At 43.6% G+C, this 19,010-nt stretch overlaps 1 protein-coding gene across 3 annotated transcripts in view; it reads left to right on the top strand.

Moving 5' to 3' along the window:
* ASTN1 (astrotactin 1) overlaps positions 1–19,010 on the top strand; it is a 337,153-nt gene that overhangs the window by 108,083 nt on the left and 210,060 nt on the right. For all 3 annotated transcript variants that reach the window (XM_032604868.1, XM_032604858.1, XM_032604850.1), the window contains exon 2: positions 17,803–17,990. In XM_032604868.1, the coding sequence (XP_032460759.1) occupies positions 17,803–17,990 (188 nt within the window). The remainder of the gene's footprint in view (positions 1–17,802; positions 17,991–19,010) is intronic.

The following is a 19,010-nucleotide window of genomic DNA, read 5'->3' as shown; positions in this document are numbered from 1 at the left end:
CTCTACCTCAGAGCTTTGCATACTCATGTGTTTTCTGTTTCTTCATCTATCCAGCTTGAAGTGACCCTTACGGCCCAGACTCCCCATCTGTGCTTTTACTATGCATCTCTCTGAGTTCTGCTTCTGCTGATTTAGGCCTGATTCCTTCCGCGTTCCCTATTTCAGATTCCTAAAAGTGAGAATCTGATTAGCTCATGTTCTTGTGCTGAGCCACTTCGTGAGTTCCTGCCCAGTCTATGGACAGGCTGCCCTTGGGTGAAGTGCCCACCCTCAGGGGCTCCAGTGGAAAGAAGGGCCTGAGGAAGGGGCTGTGGAGGGAGGGGCAGTTTCCTGTGGAAGGAGCAGTGGGCAAGCGCTAGGATTGGCATGCCTAGTGACTGGCCTACCCATCTTTCCTAAACCTTCCTAATACTACTCCTCACCCTGAAGGCGTTAGCAGCCTATGAGGAATGACTGGCCTAGAATTAATTTCTAGGAGCTAAAATCTTTTCAAGGTCAGAAAAGGAGAAATCATTAAAGTGGCCGAAGCTCCAAGACACTCTATTAAGAGCTTTGCATTTATGACTTAATTCCTTGCTCACGACAACTTTCCAAAGTAAATATCATAAGCCTTATTGGGCTTAAATAACCTGTTCAAGACAAACCAGTACGAAGCAGAAAGGTTGATATTCAAACCCGGTCTGTCTGACTGCAAAATCAGGCCTGCAAAACATACTCCTTGCACATCGAACCACGTCTCTTCGACTAGAGTTTTCTTTACCTGAGTCAAATCCAGCATCTATGAAATCGTTTGATTGGAATTGGAGCCCCCGGAAGAGAGCGTCTAAGCCTGAGCTGGATGGAGGGGATGAGCTTTGGGGGCCGGGGTTCATCTGCCCCTGAGCCCGGACTCCTGGAGGGCAGCGGTGGAGCCGCAGCCCCGCCCCCAGGTCCTTTCACGCCCCCGTAGCCGAGAGCGCGCATGCGGAAGCCTCCTGTGACTTACATTAACACAGATCCGTCATTAATATGACAAATAGGCGCACCTGCAGACTTAATTGCTTCCATTTTCTTGAGTCACTGATAGGTTTATGGCCTGCCTCAATTCCAGTAAAACCGCAGCAATCTAGATGGGACGAAAAAGTGTCTTCCTCCAATCAATCTCTTTGAATAGTCGCAGACTCCAGCCCTGATGACAGACTTTCTCTCTAGACAGGGTAATTAAAGAGGCCGAGACGGCTATTTTCAAAAGTCCCTTCATCTTAGTTTTATCATCTGTAACACAATCCTCGAAACTTAGACGGGAAACATCTTTCCTTCTCCCATCCCTCCCCAAATGACTGACCCTCCATGTTGGCAAAGGCTGTATTTCCCCCTCCATTCCTCTCACTCCAGAAGCCAGTCAGCTGGGCTTTCTGCTTCCCTCCTGTGAGGAGAGTGGATGTGGTGAGGGGTTTCCATTGCAGTTTAGGGATCCCTCACCTAAGATTGAAAGATCTGCCCAGAAAAAGAAAAGCCATCTTTACACCAGAAGCTTTTTTTCCCCCACCAAATCGAGGTCTGGCTGTTCATGAAAAAACAAAGATAACACAAAGTAGGATATAAATGATCTCTTAAACGACTGAAGAAACCTCTCACAAAGAAAGCAAAGCTCCCTAGTATATGTTTTGTACTAATGGAACAATTTAAGTATCAAAATTGAAAACAAAAAAGGCAAGGATTTGGAAAACTCTAATAGGTTATTATGTATGAAAAATGCATGCTAAATAGAAATTAATTGACCAAAAATAGATTTTTATAACCATCAAGCATATAAGAGATCCCCCACAAGATGTAAAGAAATGATGCCAGTCTGAAAAACCCTAAATTCTCTCATGATTGTAGGAGGGGAAAAATGATAAAATTAACTGATGGAATGACTTTTTTATATTGAAGAATTTGTGATTTTTCATCAAGCATGTTACTTCCTGAAATGTAAGTACTAAAACAAGTAATATTGAGTACAAAGAGTACCCCAAACTGGGTAACAAGAATAGTTAAATTACTGGTGCTGCCTGAGATACACCCATGCGTCCTGAAGACCTTCAGAGATGAAGTTAGGGAAAGTGGTACAAAATATCTAGTTCCACCTGATCTGGCAGGCCTTCCCAGTTTGTAAGGACTCTGAGCCCTTACTGGGGGCAAACCCCTAAAGTTGATGCTGCTGGATGAGATCTGTAAATACTTCTACATAATTGAACCTAGCATGCATGGAAGAGGTAGGCACAGTGGTGGGGGGAGACATGGTAACTGTGGGAATCTATAAAGGAAAATCAAGTCTGAATGATCACTGCTCTGTAGAGGTACCATTCATGTTGATCAAAGGGATCTACTTAGATTTTCAAAAAGCTCTGGCAGGTTCTACCTTTGAAATCTATTTTTTTAAATGTTAAGTTACTACCGTATTTGTTGGGCATGGAGCCTTAGGTAGGAAAGCAGTATAAAAGTCTTCATACATGGTTTAGATGATACTTTATATACTAGGAAGTCAAATTGATGGAGACAAACTGCAAGAAGAGCAGTAGAATCTACGTAGAGGACAGAAAAGAGGGTGGTGATTTTCATGTCATCAACTTCAAGGTAATGTTCTCTCAGATACAGGCTCTAGCTATAGTTATAAAATATAAAATAAAAGGCTCTCTGTCATTTCATTAATGATTCAGGAAAATAACCTAGAGTTCATTAAAATCATTCTCTGACAACATTGACCTGATATGCTACCCTGGCTGAAAAAGAGGAACGAAATGGCATCATGAAGGGCATGGGAAACACAACAGCACTCTACACTTAAGTAGAACCACATTGATTTTTTACCAGGAATAAAAGAAGTTATTCCTGTTGCTAATCTTTAATGATCATAATATTAATAATAACTACAACTCTTATTTCTCATATTTCAAAGCATCCCTATGTGCATTTTCACTTTTAGGGCCCTGTGAGGTAGATATTTGTATTTCCATTTTTTTTTTTTTTTTTTTTTTTTTGCGGTATGCGGGCCTCTCACTGTTGTGGCTTCTCCCGTTGCGGAGCGCAGGCTCAGCGGCCATGGCTCACAGGCCCAGCTGCTCCGCGGCATGTGGGATCCTCCCAGACCGGGGCACGAACCCGTGTCCCCTGCATCGGCAGGCGGACTCCAAACCACTGCGCCACCAGGGAAGCCCTATTTCCATTTTTTGAAAGATCCAGAAACTGAGGCATTTAGATTTCAGGTACAGGACCCTTGTCTCAGACTTAGGTTTTCTGAAATTAGAATCCTTCCTATTTCAGCTATGCTGCATTATCCCCCTCCAGAGAATGCATTTAATGAACCCAGAGAGAGTGCACAGAAAGGCATCTGTAGTGGTCAGCAGGAAGTGGGTGTGGTTGTATGAAGGAAGAATAAAAAACCTGACACGTGCTAGACACAACAGCCAAATAAGAATGAAAGAAATATGAATGAGTCTGTGGATACAAAGACTAAGAGAAGAATGTGCCCATGTTTATCACATAAAGTATATGTGACCTTGTTCACCAAACACTCAACTGCTAGGACTCAAAGCTCTATCTGAAACCCAAAGAAGGTGAGTGTAGGGCAAATGAAAGGAAGTTCCACTTCACTGAGAAGGTATTATTCATAGAGAACTTATTTTCCAGTGTGTGGTACAATCAGAAAATATAGATGCTGTAAACAAAACAAAAAAGATACTGAAAATTTCATGAATGAAAAAGACATAATTGCTAAGGAGCTGAGATCAGCTTTACGGCTGATGTCAGAGAGGATATATGCCCCTGACGCAGAATTGCCTTCCAGCTCTGTGCCTTTCTGGCCATAGGCTGAGAGCTAGGTGGAAAAGCTATTAGCTGTCCCTAAGTTCTGTCTTTGTGTCCTGACTTAAGTCTAATCATCCAGTTACCATCACTTGTATTCACAATATAATGGCTTGATCGTGAAACATAGCTGTATTCCTTTACAGTGTGTTCTTGCTGAAACAGAAGCAGAAAACCCAGCACTTCTTTTCTTTCTGCAAAACTCCACTAACATTGCTTTAGTTAGACCCTCTAATTAATGGGCGAGTGCTACTAAGTAGAGAATGGAAATGTCAGTGCCACCTGTTAATTTCCTGATCTTCGGTGCTGGTAAGGTATGCTAGGATCAGCTAAGGAGGAGAACTAACCATGGGAGGTCACCTTGCAGTGGAAAGCTACTGAAAATTAAAAATTAAACTCCAGAAGAAATGTAATGTCCATTAAGATATGAGAATAGTAACAAGGCTAGGGCAGAAAACCAAGAGAAAAGGGGCAAGGAACACATAGTGAGAAAGTAGGTTGATTAGAAATTAGTTTTATAACAGGGGCTATATATTAGGGTGTTTCATAGGGAAGAGGCAGGAAAGTACAGTGTTTCAGAACCCAGAATCTGGAGCTAGACATCCTGTTTGAACCCAGTCTTCTCTACTTGCTAAATGTGCGATGCTAGGCAAGTCACATAACCTTTCTGTACCTCAGCCCTCTTACAGGTGATCGTTATCCAACTCATAATGACTGTGAAGGTGAAATGAGTTTAATATATTCAAAAGTCCTTAGGTAGCACCCGTCATGTTGTACATACTTCATAAGCATTAGCCATATTGTATATTGGGTTAATAGACAGTCTATGTTTAGGGATTGATGTTGTTCATGCACCCAGGTAATGCTTTCCACTCTTGATTTGACCAAGGTCAAAAAAAAAAAAAAAAAAAAAAAAAGAACTGTAGACAGATTATCAGGTCCCAGTTCATGCATCACCATTCCCCATTCTCACGACCATGGTCAGTGATACCAAGGACACTGCCTCATTTATCTCCTACCACAGTGGTCAAGGGGGGCAATAGTTGAAGTCGATTTGTTGGCCTGCATGTTGATGATCCCACGCTGGACCTATTTCTCGCTAAGTGGCAAGTGGAAAGGGTGAGGCTTCAGGAAGAGTGTGTTCCTTTTCTAGAGTCACAATGCCAAAGTCATATGATCAGTTACCTAACCTCTTTGTGCTTCACTTTCCTAATCTGGGGATAATAATAGTACCTACCTTATCAGCCGTCAAGTAGCTTAATGAGAATGTATGTGTTTAGCCCATTACCTACCACATAGTTAGTGCTCAATAAAAGTTAGCTTTTATTGTTTTGAAAAATAGTAATAATCATCAGTTGTCCTACTTTATCTTGTCAAATTCAGCCTGATCATAACATCACTGAGAACTTTATGAACACTAAACTTGGCCTGTGCAAGCATAAATATAAACTCATAACAGAGATGAGAAAAAGAGGAAAACATCCTTGGCACTGTGAAGTGCATATGATTGTCTGAATACAGAGATTCAGACACACTGCAGAGCAGGGCCCAGCACAGAGAGGAGCCGAAGCAATACAAGAGGCGTGAAGAGTGGTGCTACTGACCAATGCAAAATGGCAGACCTGTTTTCTCAAATACCTCCTTCGTGAAGAATGCATGGCTCCCACTTCTCACTGCCAGCCCCATAATGGGTGTTTTGTGTGGAAGGCCTGTAGAGGAGGGAGGGCTTTAGAATTAAGATAGAGTAGGGAGAGGGCTATAATAAAGAGGAGGAGAAAAGTAGAAAGATGTTAGCAACTGGTACTGTCAATGTACTGTACGTTATTCCTAGCTGAGCAGCAACATATTTTAGCAATCAAGTGGCCTTGTATTTCTTGTATATCATTATCTTTCACCCAGCAGGGACTAGATGGCTAGATTAATATTTCCATGGAGATATCTGTCTGGCAGGTCACTTAGAGTTCATCTTGACCTCTTTTGAAAGGAGCATTTACACAATAGCCTGCAGAAGTGGGCCCAAGAGAGTCTTCAGACCAGTAGCTGGAATCCAGTAAGAAGCAGACCTGATCCTCCAGGGGAGTCTGTCACAGGGAAATCACATCAGATTGTCATGTGATTTGTACACTAGTGTGAATTGGTTAATAACTCAGTTTCATTCCCAGGTCTATAAGCCCAAACTTCAACCTGCTGACAGTGTTTACTATTGATACATATCTTGTGTATATCTAGTTCATTAAGCTGACATACAAGCACAGTGGTTCATGAGCTCTCAGTATAAATAAACATCGCTTTGGTAGACATCACAGGTTGGTAGGAGCACTGTGCTAGGAGTCAGAAGGCTGGATTTTTTTTTGTTGTTTGTTTTTGCGGTACGCGGGCCTCTCACTGTTGTGGCCTCTCCCGTTGTGGAGCACAGGCTCCGGATGCACAGGCTCAGCGGCCACGGCTCACGGGCCCAGCCGCTCCGCGGCACATGGGATCTTCCCTGACCGGGGCACGAACCCGTGTCCTCTGCATCGGCAAGTGGACTCTCAACCACTGCGCCACCAGGGAAGCCCCCAGAAGGCTGGATTTGATCCCTATTACCTCCATCATTTTAGCTGTAATCCTTGAGATCATCAGTTACCCTCTTTGGCCTTCGATCCTAATTCTGTAAAACCTAACCACAGAGGACTGCTGAATGAAAAGAGAAGGGGCCTCATAAGAAAGGTCTTTGTAAGTTGAAACACAGTGATTAGAACAGGATTTTTCTATGTGCTCCAGTCTGTAGAATTCCCTCCCACTCCCCTTTCTCCAGCTGAATAACACAACAGAGACACAGAAGATTATTACCACTTCCCAGCTTCACTTCGTAGGAACTTAAGGTTCAGCCCCCACTATGGTAATTGCAGACTGTAGAAAGATAAAAAAATAAAATTAGAGAATTTTAGTATGAGAAGAGGCTTTAGAAGCTACTCTGACCCTCGTTTCCTGTAGGAGAAAGTGGTTTAGAGAGAAGAGCCTAGACAGATGACTGGCCACCCAGCTTCGGGCTCCCCGCCTACGTGTGTGCAGGAAGGCAGAGCTCACAGTCAGCGAGGTGAGCTCACAGGTCTGTAGGAATGGGACAGGAAGCTTTGTCCACCAGGGGGAAGATGAGAATGGAAGGTTCCATTTGAGTGGCACCTCTAGGCGTTTATGATAACAAGCACTTATACAAATTAATCTGCAGCAAAGGACTCAGTTTACCCCTGAAGGAAGCTCAGCTGTTATTTTAACACCATTTCTGTTTGGTCCTTCCCTCTTCCTTGAGCACAGTCATCATGAAGCCGAATCTGGCCTCTGTACCCCAACACCAAATTAATGCTCTGAGACAGAGTTTTGGGTAAAGTAGAAAAGAATAGCTTCATTGCTTTGCCAGGCAAAGGGGGTCACAGTGGGCGAATGCCCCCAAAACTGTGTGTCCCAACCTGGAAGCGGTAGTGAGAAGTTTTATAGTAATGGTTCAAAGAGGGCGTGATCAGCTCATGGACATTCTTCTGCTGGGTTGGTGGTGAGGTAAGTGGGAGTCAGCATCATCAACCTTCTGGTTCCAACTGGTCTGGGGTCTAGGTGCTTGTGGGCAGCTTATCATTACCTTTTCCCACCTGGTGGGGCTTCCACTACCTGCAAAACAGCTTAAAGATATTGTTCTGTGTATCGCTTGAGGGGCAACCGGGCCCCTGCCCCAAGGCTGCACTATTGTTTCTTTTGACTGTTCCTTTGTCCTTGCATCCTCTCCCTTCCCTAATTAGCAACTGTTTGAACCTGCTAGTTGGAACTCAGGGAAGGTCATGGAGGATGAATGAAGCCTATTTCCTGTAATCAAGAAATGGGGGACACAGAAAGGATCTTGTGCCCAGGAGCCCCAGAGGGTCCTGCTCAGTGTCAGCCAGTCCCATGTCCATCTGGGATGACCTGCCCATTTTAATTACTGAGTGTCTTGCTAAGTGCCTTATAGCAAGCTCAGCCGAGTTGGCCTTGCAAGCCAGCCTTGAATGAACATGGAAAGCATGGCATCATCTGTGAAAGCCACTGTGGCCAGACCTTAAAGCAAAGATAGTTTAAGTGGGGTTTCATCAGAGGTATCTAAGGAATGTTCAATTTGTTAAGGAGCATTAGAGAGAGAAACAAATATGACTTGGCCAGGTTCCTCATTGGAAGTGAACTGATTCTTAATGGTTCCTGGACTTAGGAAGACTTTTAAGCAGCTTGTGACAGTTAAAATTACCCTTTGCTTAACTCTGTCAAAGATTATTGCTCAATTTTGGAATTTGTATGAGTGATACTAATAATGACAACAACCCTCCCCCCCCCCCGCAGTGTTAATAATGACAGTGATATTGATTGGCGTTCATTGTATGCCAGATATTGCTAAGCACTTTACTTCTGTTATCCTGGGGTTGAGGTGTGCAAAATGAGAGAATGGGAATTGAAGTAGTGGAAAAGAACAATAACCTTGAAGCCAAAACAACTAGGAATTTTTTCCCCCTAATTTTAGTATTTACTTCCTGGGTGAACTTGGTCAAGTAGTTTGACTTTTCTGGAGCTCCTTATTTGTAAAATGGAAATATAAATACCCACATTAAAGGGTCATTAAAGATTAAGTTAATTCATGAATGTTGAAAGGGCTTCTTAGCAGAGGCCAGCACATAATATGTACATCATTACTGTTGAGTTGAATCATAGACGATAGGAACAAGTGGATGAGAACTAATTAGAAATGGAGATGGAGTTTAGGGCAAGCAGTGGGCTAGTCTCCTTTTGGAAGTCATTTATAGGTGATATTTTGTCATTATCATTTTCTTTTCCCATCCATTTTATAAGATGAGAACCGGTGAGGGGACCTCACTGCTCGAGATCAGAGAATTATAGCAAATACTAAACTCTTTGTTAATAAAAGACTAGAGTACGAGAGAGGACTTGGAATGAACAGAGCTCTCACTGGATCTACTAGGCAGTTTCCTTGCAATCACCCTACAACCAGTGTCCTGATTTTCCCAGACCCATGTGTCCATATTGCTTCCAACGCCACACTACAGGGAAGTGGCCCCCAAGGACTTGCAAAGCTCAAATCAGAATTTCAGTTGTGAAACTGCAGGCTTCAAAATGACTTATTCTCGTTACAATGTATGAAATGATCCGTAAATACATATTTTAACTTTACCGAGTTTAAATACTATTACACATCTTACTTGATGTCAGATTTTGTTAAGTATGTGCTGTTATCTGAATTTACAACCGTCAGTCAGATGGCAGTGGAGAATAGAATTAGATATATTTAAAAATCTTCTTCGTGCATCTGTAGCTCAGATAACCCTGTCTTTTTCAAAGAGTTTTGGGCTTTTTTCCCCTTTCAAATGAGACTTTAATGAGTATCATGTGGATAAACTCTTTGCAGAGGTTTGAAAAGATCCAGAGAAAAACTTGTAGGAACAAGCAAACCATTTTGGATAAAATCATAAGCCATTTGAACGTCTCAAATCTCTGGTTGTGTCAGAATGTTTTGGCTGCATTTTCACCCCACAGGAATGTTTTCATCTCCATGGCTAGGTAAATAGAATGTGCGCAGAGTTGCTCCATTGCTATTCATGCCAGCACAGAGTAGCACAGAGTGACCTACTTCCAGCAGCATCCATAGAATGCTTCGCTGCTTTTCATCAGGTCTGATTTACAAAACCACCCTCCGCTTTCCACTGCCCCTCCTCCACCCACCACCAGAGACAACATATTATGGACTATACGAGTCGTTATTTCTTTCTCTCATCACTCCTGCTTTTGGTATCAGTTTATTTCAGTCCATTGTAAACCTCTTCAGAAAACAGAGAAGTGGGTGGGTAAGCAGCTTTAAAGGAAACTGACATTTCTGATTTTTAGAATATAGCTCTATAGAGGGATATTTGTGGGGCTGCAGAGAGAAATCAGGTGAAATTTTCTTATTTAGACTACCTTGTTCACATAAACACATAGAGTAAAAACTCATCGGAGACCCTTTGCAGACATCTTGATTCTTTCTTATTGGGGACTGCTGATTGGAGTTTCCATAGGTCACGATCATGAGTTGCAATACAGCCAGTCTATAAATTGGCAGGCTGAACTAAGCTGGAAGCATCCCAGAGTCCAAGAGGAAAGTCTGATCTGGAAAAATCTTCCAGAGACTTTTATCCAATTGGCATGCAGAAACTTAGACTGTACCTGATTTGGAGTCTAACTAGAGCCAGTGTCACTGAATACCATGGTTAGAGCAGGGGTGAGTGGTTCTTAGAGACCTTCTAGTCCCATCATTTGAAGATGAGAAAAGTGGGCTCCAGGGAAATTAAAGCAGCCTCATTCTCCTGCCCTCCCACCCCAATCCAAAGCTCTCTTTAACCTGCCATTCCGTTTCTTATCATTGGATCATGAATGACTTGAGGCTCTCTTCCTTTTGCCATTGAGAAGAAATGTCACCAAGCAGAGGAAATAGGAACTCAGTTATCCTTCTGGTCACAAGTGGAAATTTCTATTCCAAATCTTAGAAAATCAAAAAGGTTTGAATTACTTGGAAAAGTAACATCCTGTTCTTCTGTTGGGTGAGAGATTCTTGAAATCTTAAGCCATTTTGCTATAAAGCTTTTGCTCACATAGTTGTGTGTGGTGGGGCAGAGGAGTGAGAATGAGATGATAAGTAGCAGCTCCACGGCCTACTGTGAGTTTAATAGAAGAACCACAAAGAGAGTTCCATTTCCAGTTGGATTCTGAACATCTTCACAAAAGAATTACCTAGCTGTACTATCTCCCATTTGGTTGTTCACTTAGCCACGCCTACATAGGCGCAAACTTCAGGCAAGCCTTTGGTGAGCTGGTGGACTTCAGGCTCAGCAGAGCGCCTTATTTTATGTGGCTATCATTCTGTGATGTGGGATTGCATCACCAGAACTCCATACCAGATGGCAAGAGGTGTGGAGGCCCAGCCAACTCAACCTATGGGACCTTGTTTCTCTGCCTAGTTTCCTGTCCTCACTTCTCCCGACTTTGTCCTTTCTCTCTGCATCCCTCTTCTTTGTCTGATTTTCATCTGTCCCTCATCTTTCTTCACAGATGGCCAGGACACTAATGCACTGCTTTCATTATGTTTATGGAACAAGTTGGGGTCTTTAGAGGCTGCTGTTCCAGAGACATTAAAGACTTGGGTCACGTTTGATACCAGAGTAAAGATTTACAGGATAATTAGTGATCCTCTACTGTTATTAACCCCTGACTTAAGCAGGTTGTTTTCTTACAAAGGTGTTGAAAATTAATGCCACTTTTAATAGTTTTAGTTGGAAGACCATAATGAGACCATGTGGGAAACTAGACCTACCATCAATATCTTTCAAACTCTGAAATGGGGATTTGGGGGGGGGGTAAAAAAGAATGGAAGAAAAGGGGGTAATTCTATCACAGGCCTACCTTTGGTCACCTTAATGATAGTCACCGATGGACAAGACTCATTTGTTATTCTTAGTTTGGGGTAATTAGCTTATCGCTACTGAAGTTCTGCGCTTAATCCTGGTGGCACAGGGAAACTCAGAATGACAGCTGAGATAGCATAGGGTGGATGGGTGGCTAGATTCTATTTTTAGAGATGTTCCCTTTCCCTTGTAATTATTTCATAAAGAATATGAGGCTTTTCACAATACCACACTTAATAGAATTGAAAAAACGATCAAGCAAAACTAATAACCCATAGACATTCCTCCTCCAATCCCCTAATGGCAGGGAATTTCATGGCTGTGCATTTTATTTGTCTTCCAATTGATCCAGTTCTTTTCTAACTCGGCTCTGGGGAACCCCCTCAGAAGCCATATTAGATTTGGTTTGGAGGAAGGGTTTTTTTTTTTTTTTTGTCTGTACGCGGGCCTCTCACTCTTGTGGCCTCTTCCGTTGCGGAGCACAGGCTCCGGACGCGCAGGCCCAGCGGCCGTGGCTCACGGGCCCAGCTGCTCCGTGGCATGTGGGATCCTCCCGGACCGGGGCATGAACCCGCGTCCCCTGCATCCGCAGGCGGACTCCCAACCACTGCGCCACCAGGGAAGCCCTGGAGGAAGGGTTTTTAAGATTAACAATGAGTTTGAAAATCCTGATCTAAGCAGGGTCTTCTAATAGTCAGCAATGGCCATCAGGGGGTGTCACCCTCAATCTTGAAAGACTGCAGGGTCAGTTCATCAGGTGCCCTCAACATGAGGCTAAGAATTGACAAGTTAATGCTTCCTTCCGACTTGACCTCAACACCTGGGCCACCTCATTACTACACAACTGGATTTAGCTTGAAACTCAGCCTTGCCAGGAGTGGGAAAGGGGCCCAGAATACCAGGACTAACCTAAGCTACTCTAAGTTCTTTAATGAATTAAAGGATCTTTGAGAATTTTCCTAGTTCAAATCCACATTTGACTTTAAATTGCCAGATTCTTTGAAAGAAGACATCATGCATCTGGTCCTCAGTGAAGTTGTCCTTTGGGGAAATTCTCATTCTGATATGTGTCTTTAGCAGGTCAGTTCAGGGACTCTCAGCATGCGGGGTTGCCTAAAGAAGGACCAGGGATTTTTGGAGCAAGTTTTGGGTGTCCTAAGCTAACCCCACAAAAAGACAGTGCTGCAAGCTCACAGCACACAAGCTAACAGAACAATGACTAAGGCCAATTTAAAAGTGATTTCATCTCACTCTCCTTCTCTCTGCCTTTCCCCATCCCAGGTTATTCTGCAGTGTGACTTTCCCTGCCCAAGGTTCCATCTTCCTGGTTCTCTATTGCATCCAGAAGTTCCCAGATTTCTTTCTTAGAATCCACATATCTGTATCAGCATGAATAAGAACCTTTCTCACCAGCCTGAGGTCCAGTCTGAAGATGGGCCTGGCCTCTAAAGACTCTAATCGAATCATCTCTAACCTGTCCACTCTGTGCTCAGAGGGAGGGAAGAGGTAGAGTGCAGGCTAGACTGGAGCGAGGATTTGACACTGCTTGGTACATTGAAATCATTGCCTTTCTAGGTGGTAACGTGAAGCACACCCTTTGGATTTAGAATTGTGGAATGGCAAGTTACAAAAGGATCTTAAAATTCATCAATACAGCTCCTCCGTATACAGATGAGAAAATTCAAAGCCAGGCATTCCATTCAAGGTTACTCTAAACCGAGGTCTCCTGAGTTCCAGTTTAGTATTGTGTTTCCTGCAGAATATAGGATCAGAGTTACACTGGGGCTGTGATTGGGTCTAGACTATCTGCTACTCTTTCTGGATCCTCTTCATCTTTCTACTCATGGCTTTATTCATTCCTCTGCTTAATAAAACCACGGATGACTTTCCATTAGCTCTGAACTCCTTAAAACTGGCATTCACAACTTTTACAGTTGACAGCAATCTGGATTTTCAGCCCAGTCCTCTACTACTCCTCTCCATATCCTCACTCTGCAGCATAACCAGACCTCCCGCAACTCTGCAAACATGCATCATCCTGCTGTTCCTTTACACGCTTACACACACTGTTTTCTTCATCTCGAATTGACCCCCAACATTTCTTCCCATTTTATCCCTTTCCAAGGGTATATGCCCAGCCAAGTACCACCCTCTCACCCAGCACTGCTATTACGGTTTAGAGTACTTATTCATGGCTCTGTCTTCATTTTCTTACTAGACCAAAAGCTCCTTGAGAGTAGAAACCATGTAGCACGACTTGCTAAATGTGGCAAATAGAGTGTGCTCCAAGATCTTTGTGTATTCAAGAATAAATGGCTGGGACCTCCCTGGTGGTCCAGTGGTTAAGAATCCACCTTCCAATGCAGGGGATACAGGTCTGATCCCTGGTTGGGGAACTAAGATCCCACATGCAGCGGGACAACTAAGCCCGCGCCACAACTACTGAGCATGAGAGCCACAACTAGAGAGCCTGTGTGCTGCAACTACAGAGCCCACGTGCTCTGGAGCCTGCATGACACAACTAGAGAGAAGCCAGCACGCTGCAACAAAGAGCCTGCGCGCTGCAGCGAAAGATCCTGCATGCCGCAAAGACGATCCCGTGTGCCGCAACTAAGACCTGACGCAGCCAAATATAAAATAAATAAGTAAATAACTATTTTAAAAAAGAGTTCTCATTACAAGGGAAAAAAACATATATTAAAAAAAAAAAAGAATGAATGGCACCCTGGTTTCTGTAAATTTCGGGCATTCCAGAATTTTGGAGGTGCTGAGATCTGTGAGGTTAACAGAGGGTAAGAATGGGACAAATGGAATGCTAAAAGTAAGGGCAGCCTTACCTTTCTGGAGATCTCGGCCCCACAGTGTGGTGATGGCTGTGGTGCTCGTGCCACCTGTGGTATATTGAGATCTGACTGTGCAGGCTCCTGTTGGCACTTGTTTTATTCAGTACACTGGCAAAGGCTCTGTTTGAGCCTCGTCCACAGCCCTCAGGAGGTCTTGGACTAAAGTAACTTATTTGATCACCTCCCACATTTGCTCCTTGGGAGTCCCAGGTCAGGCTTGCATTGGTAAAGCAATTTCTGAGCATTTATTCTTCTTGAGATGTTCTGCTGACATCCAGACCAACGTGATTACACTGATGTTCCAAGCTCTGATCTCAGCCCCACTGTGATGAAATTCACAAGACATTTACTGTGCTCTGTGTGATTTTTCATTGGTTGACCCAGGCCAGATATAGCAGAAGTAAGTAAGTTCCTAGTTTAGCATTTTAGCTCTCCTGTGTCAGATCTTGCCAGGAGAGGGGGAAAAAAGCCAAGGAGGAAACTATCATTCTGTAATTATCTTCAACCTAAAAAGTGACAGGCACCTTCACTGGCAGGTATGGCACCCTCCTTCCTTCACCCTTTCCCCTCTGTGATGATTCTGGTCCAGGCAGAATCAGGATATCATTTTCCAAAGGAATTTGCCATGAATAACCCATAGATAGGTTCAGAGGGCTGGGCTGGAAGCCAAGGCTAGAGATTCTGTGCTCTCAGCCCACCTCCCCATACCTCCACTGCACCCGTTCTTTCCTTGGTACCATCACTCCTAGAACCTTGGAGCAGGCGTCCTTCCTTCTCAAAAACAGTCTTGGCTGCCAGTGAGTACAGGGTTTCTTCTGGGGCTGATTAAAAGGTTCTGGAATTAGAATGGGGATGGTCGCACAACTTTGTGAATATACTAAAAACCACTGAATTGTATATATTGGAAGGGTGAATTCTATGGTATGTGAATTATATTTCAGTTGTAAAAGAACTCATGGAATACTAAGGCTTTGTGCAAAAATTTTAAATACTGCGGCACAAAAATTCCTGAAAGACCCCATGGGCTTTCACTTGCTTCCTCTCTTTATGCATGTTCGAAGGTCATGTCCTCTGATGCCTGTGTTGGAGGTGGAGGGGATCTGATAGAAATTCATTCATCTGTCTTAGTCCTTGTTCTGTGTCAGGCTGGGGTGACTTTGGTCTGGGTATTTACTTGTCTCTGCTTCCACAGTTAAAACAGGGGTAATGAGCCTGACCTCCTCGATGAGGGTCTCCTGGGAAACAAAAAGCCAGTTTGTTGAGTGCTTTAGAGGTATGAGGTGCTGGATTCCTCTTGAATAGTTAAAGGAAGGGCTAAAGTGGGACCTGATGTGTGGAATAGAGCAGGTGCAGGCAAGAGGCTGGACGTGTGTTGCTCTAGGTGATTTAATTGTGCCATTAGGTGCTCTATTAGGAGCTGTCGCTGCTTGTGATTTTTATGTCTGATGAGAAGGGGATGGAGTTTGGTTTCTACTGTAATGTCAGGAAATGGACTTGGGAGAGAAGGGTGTGTTTCCCAGGAAGAATCTTCACAGTGCTTCGATGTGGAGCCTTGATGAGTGGTTAGAAAGAGTGAGTGCTGTCGAGTGGGGTTTGTGATTGCAGGACTTGTGATGAAGTGTCATGCAGCAGCCGCGGGTCTATCCAGGCACGCTTGGAGGTGCGCCGAAGGGTTTCTGTTCACCTGGAAGTCTGTAAAGACCCCTTAGAGGAAAGATGAACTTGGGAAGCTTTTGTCACTGCCTCACTTAACAAATGGAGCTGTGCCTGGGGGAAAACCAGGACCAGGCTGCAGGGGAGCCTTTTGCATACCCTCTGCCCACCGCAGCTTCCTAGATGCTTGTGCCGGTCACTTCCAGAGCATGAACAGCTTACCAACCCAACAGGGTGACTAAGTCCTTCAGGCAATTAGGGAGAGAAGCTAAGAATGAAGGGGACCCTCCTGCACACTCCAAAATTTATTCTCCTCCCTGGAGGAGAGGTAGTATGGTAGGATGAGCTAGGGAATCATCATAGGCTGATGACCTGTGGCTCATGAATCCTTCTCACTGACCTTCCCTGAGAGGACCAGCCAGTGTTCTTCATCTTCCTCCTCCTCCTACGTATTCTCCTATCAATGTCTGAATGTCCATTTCCCACTTCGCTCTCTATTATAAGAAGTCCACTCACACTTCAAGGCCCAAAACTATAGGATCTTCTTCTTCTGGCAATGCTGCTCTCCTCCCATCTTCCACCCTCTACCCAAGCAAGATTACTCCTTCCTTCTTCTGTTTCCACAAAACTTTTATGCGTGTGGTATAACACTTTACACATTCATTCACAGTGGGTGGCTTTGGAGAACTTGTTGAGAGCCTCATTTAGATTAGTCTCTCAGTGCCTAGAACAGTGCCTGGTGCGTACATAATACATGCCCAAGGTGTGTCTGTTAAATAAATTAATGAATACATAAGTAAATAAATACAGCAGAGCGTCATTTGTACACTCCCACAAAGAATGAAAGATATTTATAAACTGTATAAATATTTAAAATTGCTTTCCTCTTTATGATTGTGGTAACTTGATGAGAATACTTTTCTAAACAGATCTTACTCTATCTTCTTTCCGTGTATTGAATTGTTTAGTCAAAGGTGATAAGTTTTGGGAGAAGAAGCCATGCCTTTCAAAAAAAAAAAAAAGAAATTTGACAAAGCGATGCTTTGCCAAAGTATGTTCAGCAGAATATGAGTTTCTGAGGATGATAATAGTTGTTAGGGAAAAAATGATCTTAGGGCCAAATGAAGCCCAAGAAAGCTGGATTAATCAGGTTCTTTCTGTTGTGGGATGTCTCAAAGTTTCGATCTGGTATTGCTTAGGGATATTAGAGAAAGGGACACATAACAGTATGCTTCTGCAGCACCGCTGAACACCTGCAGTATGAAGTACGTAGTAGGTTTTGGTATATTGTTATTTATTTGCCGATGATATTTCAGTGCCTGAAAGCAGGTGAGTGCGTATGTCTGTGGTAAGGGCCTGCTTCTTCACAGCCCTCTCATGTATGCCCCCTTTGCTCTGTAAAAATGAAGAGGAATATTAAAGGGAATTAAAACATTACTTTACCTGCCGAAGCAAGCATCAGACATCTCCAGTGGACTTTGCAGCAGATGACGGTGGTTTTAGAAATAACCTGCCAGCTCCAGTGGCTCTGCAGTAACCTCCCAGGACTCTCCTATAAGTGCCAGTTCCCTGCGCAGTAATTACCAACTCTCTCCTTGGCAGACGCACTGGCGTCTCCGAGTAATTTCTAGGGAACTCACACTTTCAAATTTACAAGAGGCAAAGAATCTCCTGTTTACCTCAAGAGGTCGTCAGGGTATTCAAACTGTGCTAAGTAAAGGATGCTATTGATCATAGAAATATGGGGAAGGACTTGAATTTTTACCTTTGTATTTTTCTCAGTGGGTGAGAGGCTGGGCCACTAGTTTATGGTGCAGAGACTGATGGGGGGATAATTCTCTTCTTCTCAGGGCCTCTTCCCTTTCTTGAGATTTGGAGCAGCAGTAAGCCTGACTTAACTATAGTTAGAAACCCTTTGTTGTCTTCATCTGACACTGGCTAATTGGTACCAGTGTCTAAGAAGGAGACGAAAAGGGAGATTCGGACTGGTCCAGTTGGAATTCTGACCTGTGCCTTTGGTGTTTGTCCTCTAGAGATCTCAGGGAACACGGAGGACATCCCTCTGGTGCGCTGGAGGCAGCAGTGGCTGGAGAATGGCACTTTACTTTTTCACATCCACCACCAAGACGGTGCCCCAAGCCTCCCTGGACAAGACCCAACCGAAGAACCCCAGCGTGAGTCGGCAGAAGAGGAGCTGAGAATCCTCCACATCTCAGTCATGGTAAGAGCAGCACAACTGTAGCCTCTCAGGCTATGGCTTGTACTTCCTTGACATTAAGAGTCTGGGTGCCGTAGACATAGCTCTGTAGGACCCAGCTCCACAGTCTGATCGTTGATCTTGTTAATAAGTACATTTCCCATTTATGGGAAATATCTCCACCTGTGGTGTAAGTAAAAATTGCAGTTACTTCTGTACCACCATTACCCGACTGTTCTAAGAATATGCCTAGACGGGGAGTAACTTCTACAAACCAGAGACGGTGTCAGATGGGGGTAGTGGATTGTCTTAGAAAGGAATTATTCAATTAGATCAGAATATCTTATAACAGTTTCTCCATAAATGTTTGCTGAGGGACTGAATTGCCAAGCTGCTTGCTGCTACTGAGCCCTCTTCTCCCAGATGGGAGAAAATCAGTCCTGGCTTTCTCTCCTCTTACAGTAAAGGGTGTGCCAATTGATACTTGCCTTTCTCTCTAGCCCATCTCAGAAACATCACCATCAACATCCCTTCTAAGATACCCCTTCTGAAAATTAGAGAATTTTTCCTAAAATTCTAGGAACTTGTGTTTTAGAATCTCACTAGAAAGTAAGTGCTACAGTGGCAGGCAGGGGTTTTGTTTGGCATTGTTTTGCTCATTGGTGTACCTTCAACACCTAGAATAATGCATTCACATAGTTAACGCTTAATTATAATTACTTGTGGAATAAATGAATGCATTTCCCAGTAGAAATGGAACATGCCTGATTCACTTGGTATTTTTATTAGTAAAATCAGTACATCACCTGCTCCTGGGGTAGCTTGAAAGCAGGTTGAGACTTGACTGATTATCTGCGGACTATATGTATGGGAGGGGATGGACTCTTTCACTGTGAGGAAATTCAACAGAGTACCAAACGAGGTCTTGATCTAAACTTTAATTAATCTATTACTCTGGTACCATCACTATGTGCTGTTTAGTTTTGTGTATTAGATTGGAGAAAACTGAGCACATTTTAGATGTATTAAAATTTTCATTATCTA

The sequence above is a fragment of the Phocoena sinus genome, chromosome 1 (genome assembly GCF_008692025.1).
Source record: "Phocoena sinus isolate mPhoSin1 chromosome 1, mPhoSin1.pri, whole genome shotgun sequence".
Lineage (NCBI taxonomy): Eukaryota > Metazoa > Chordata > Mammalia > Artiodactyla > Phocoenidae > Phocoena > Phocoena sinus.
The sequence above is the reverse complement of the archived record's forward strand: the minus strand, read 5'-3'. Positions and strand labels throughout refer to the sequence as shown.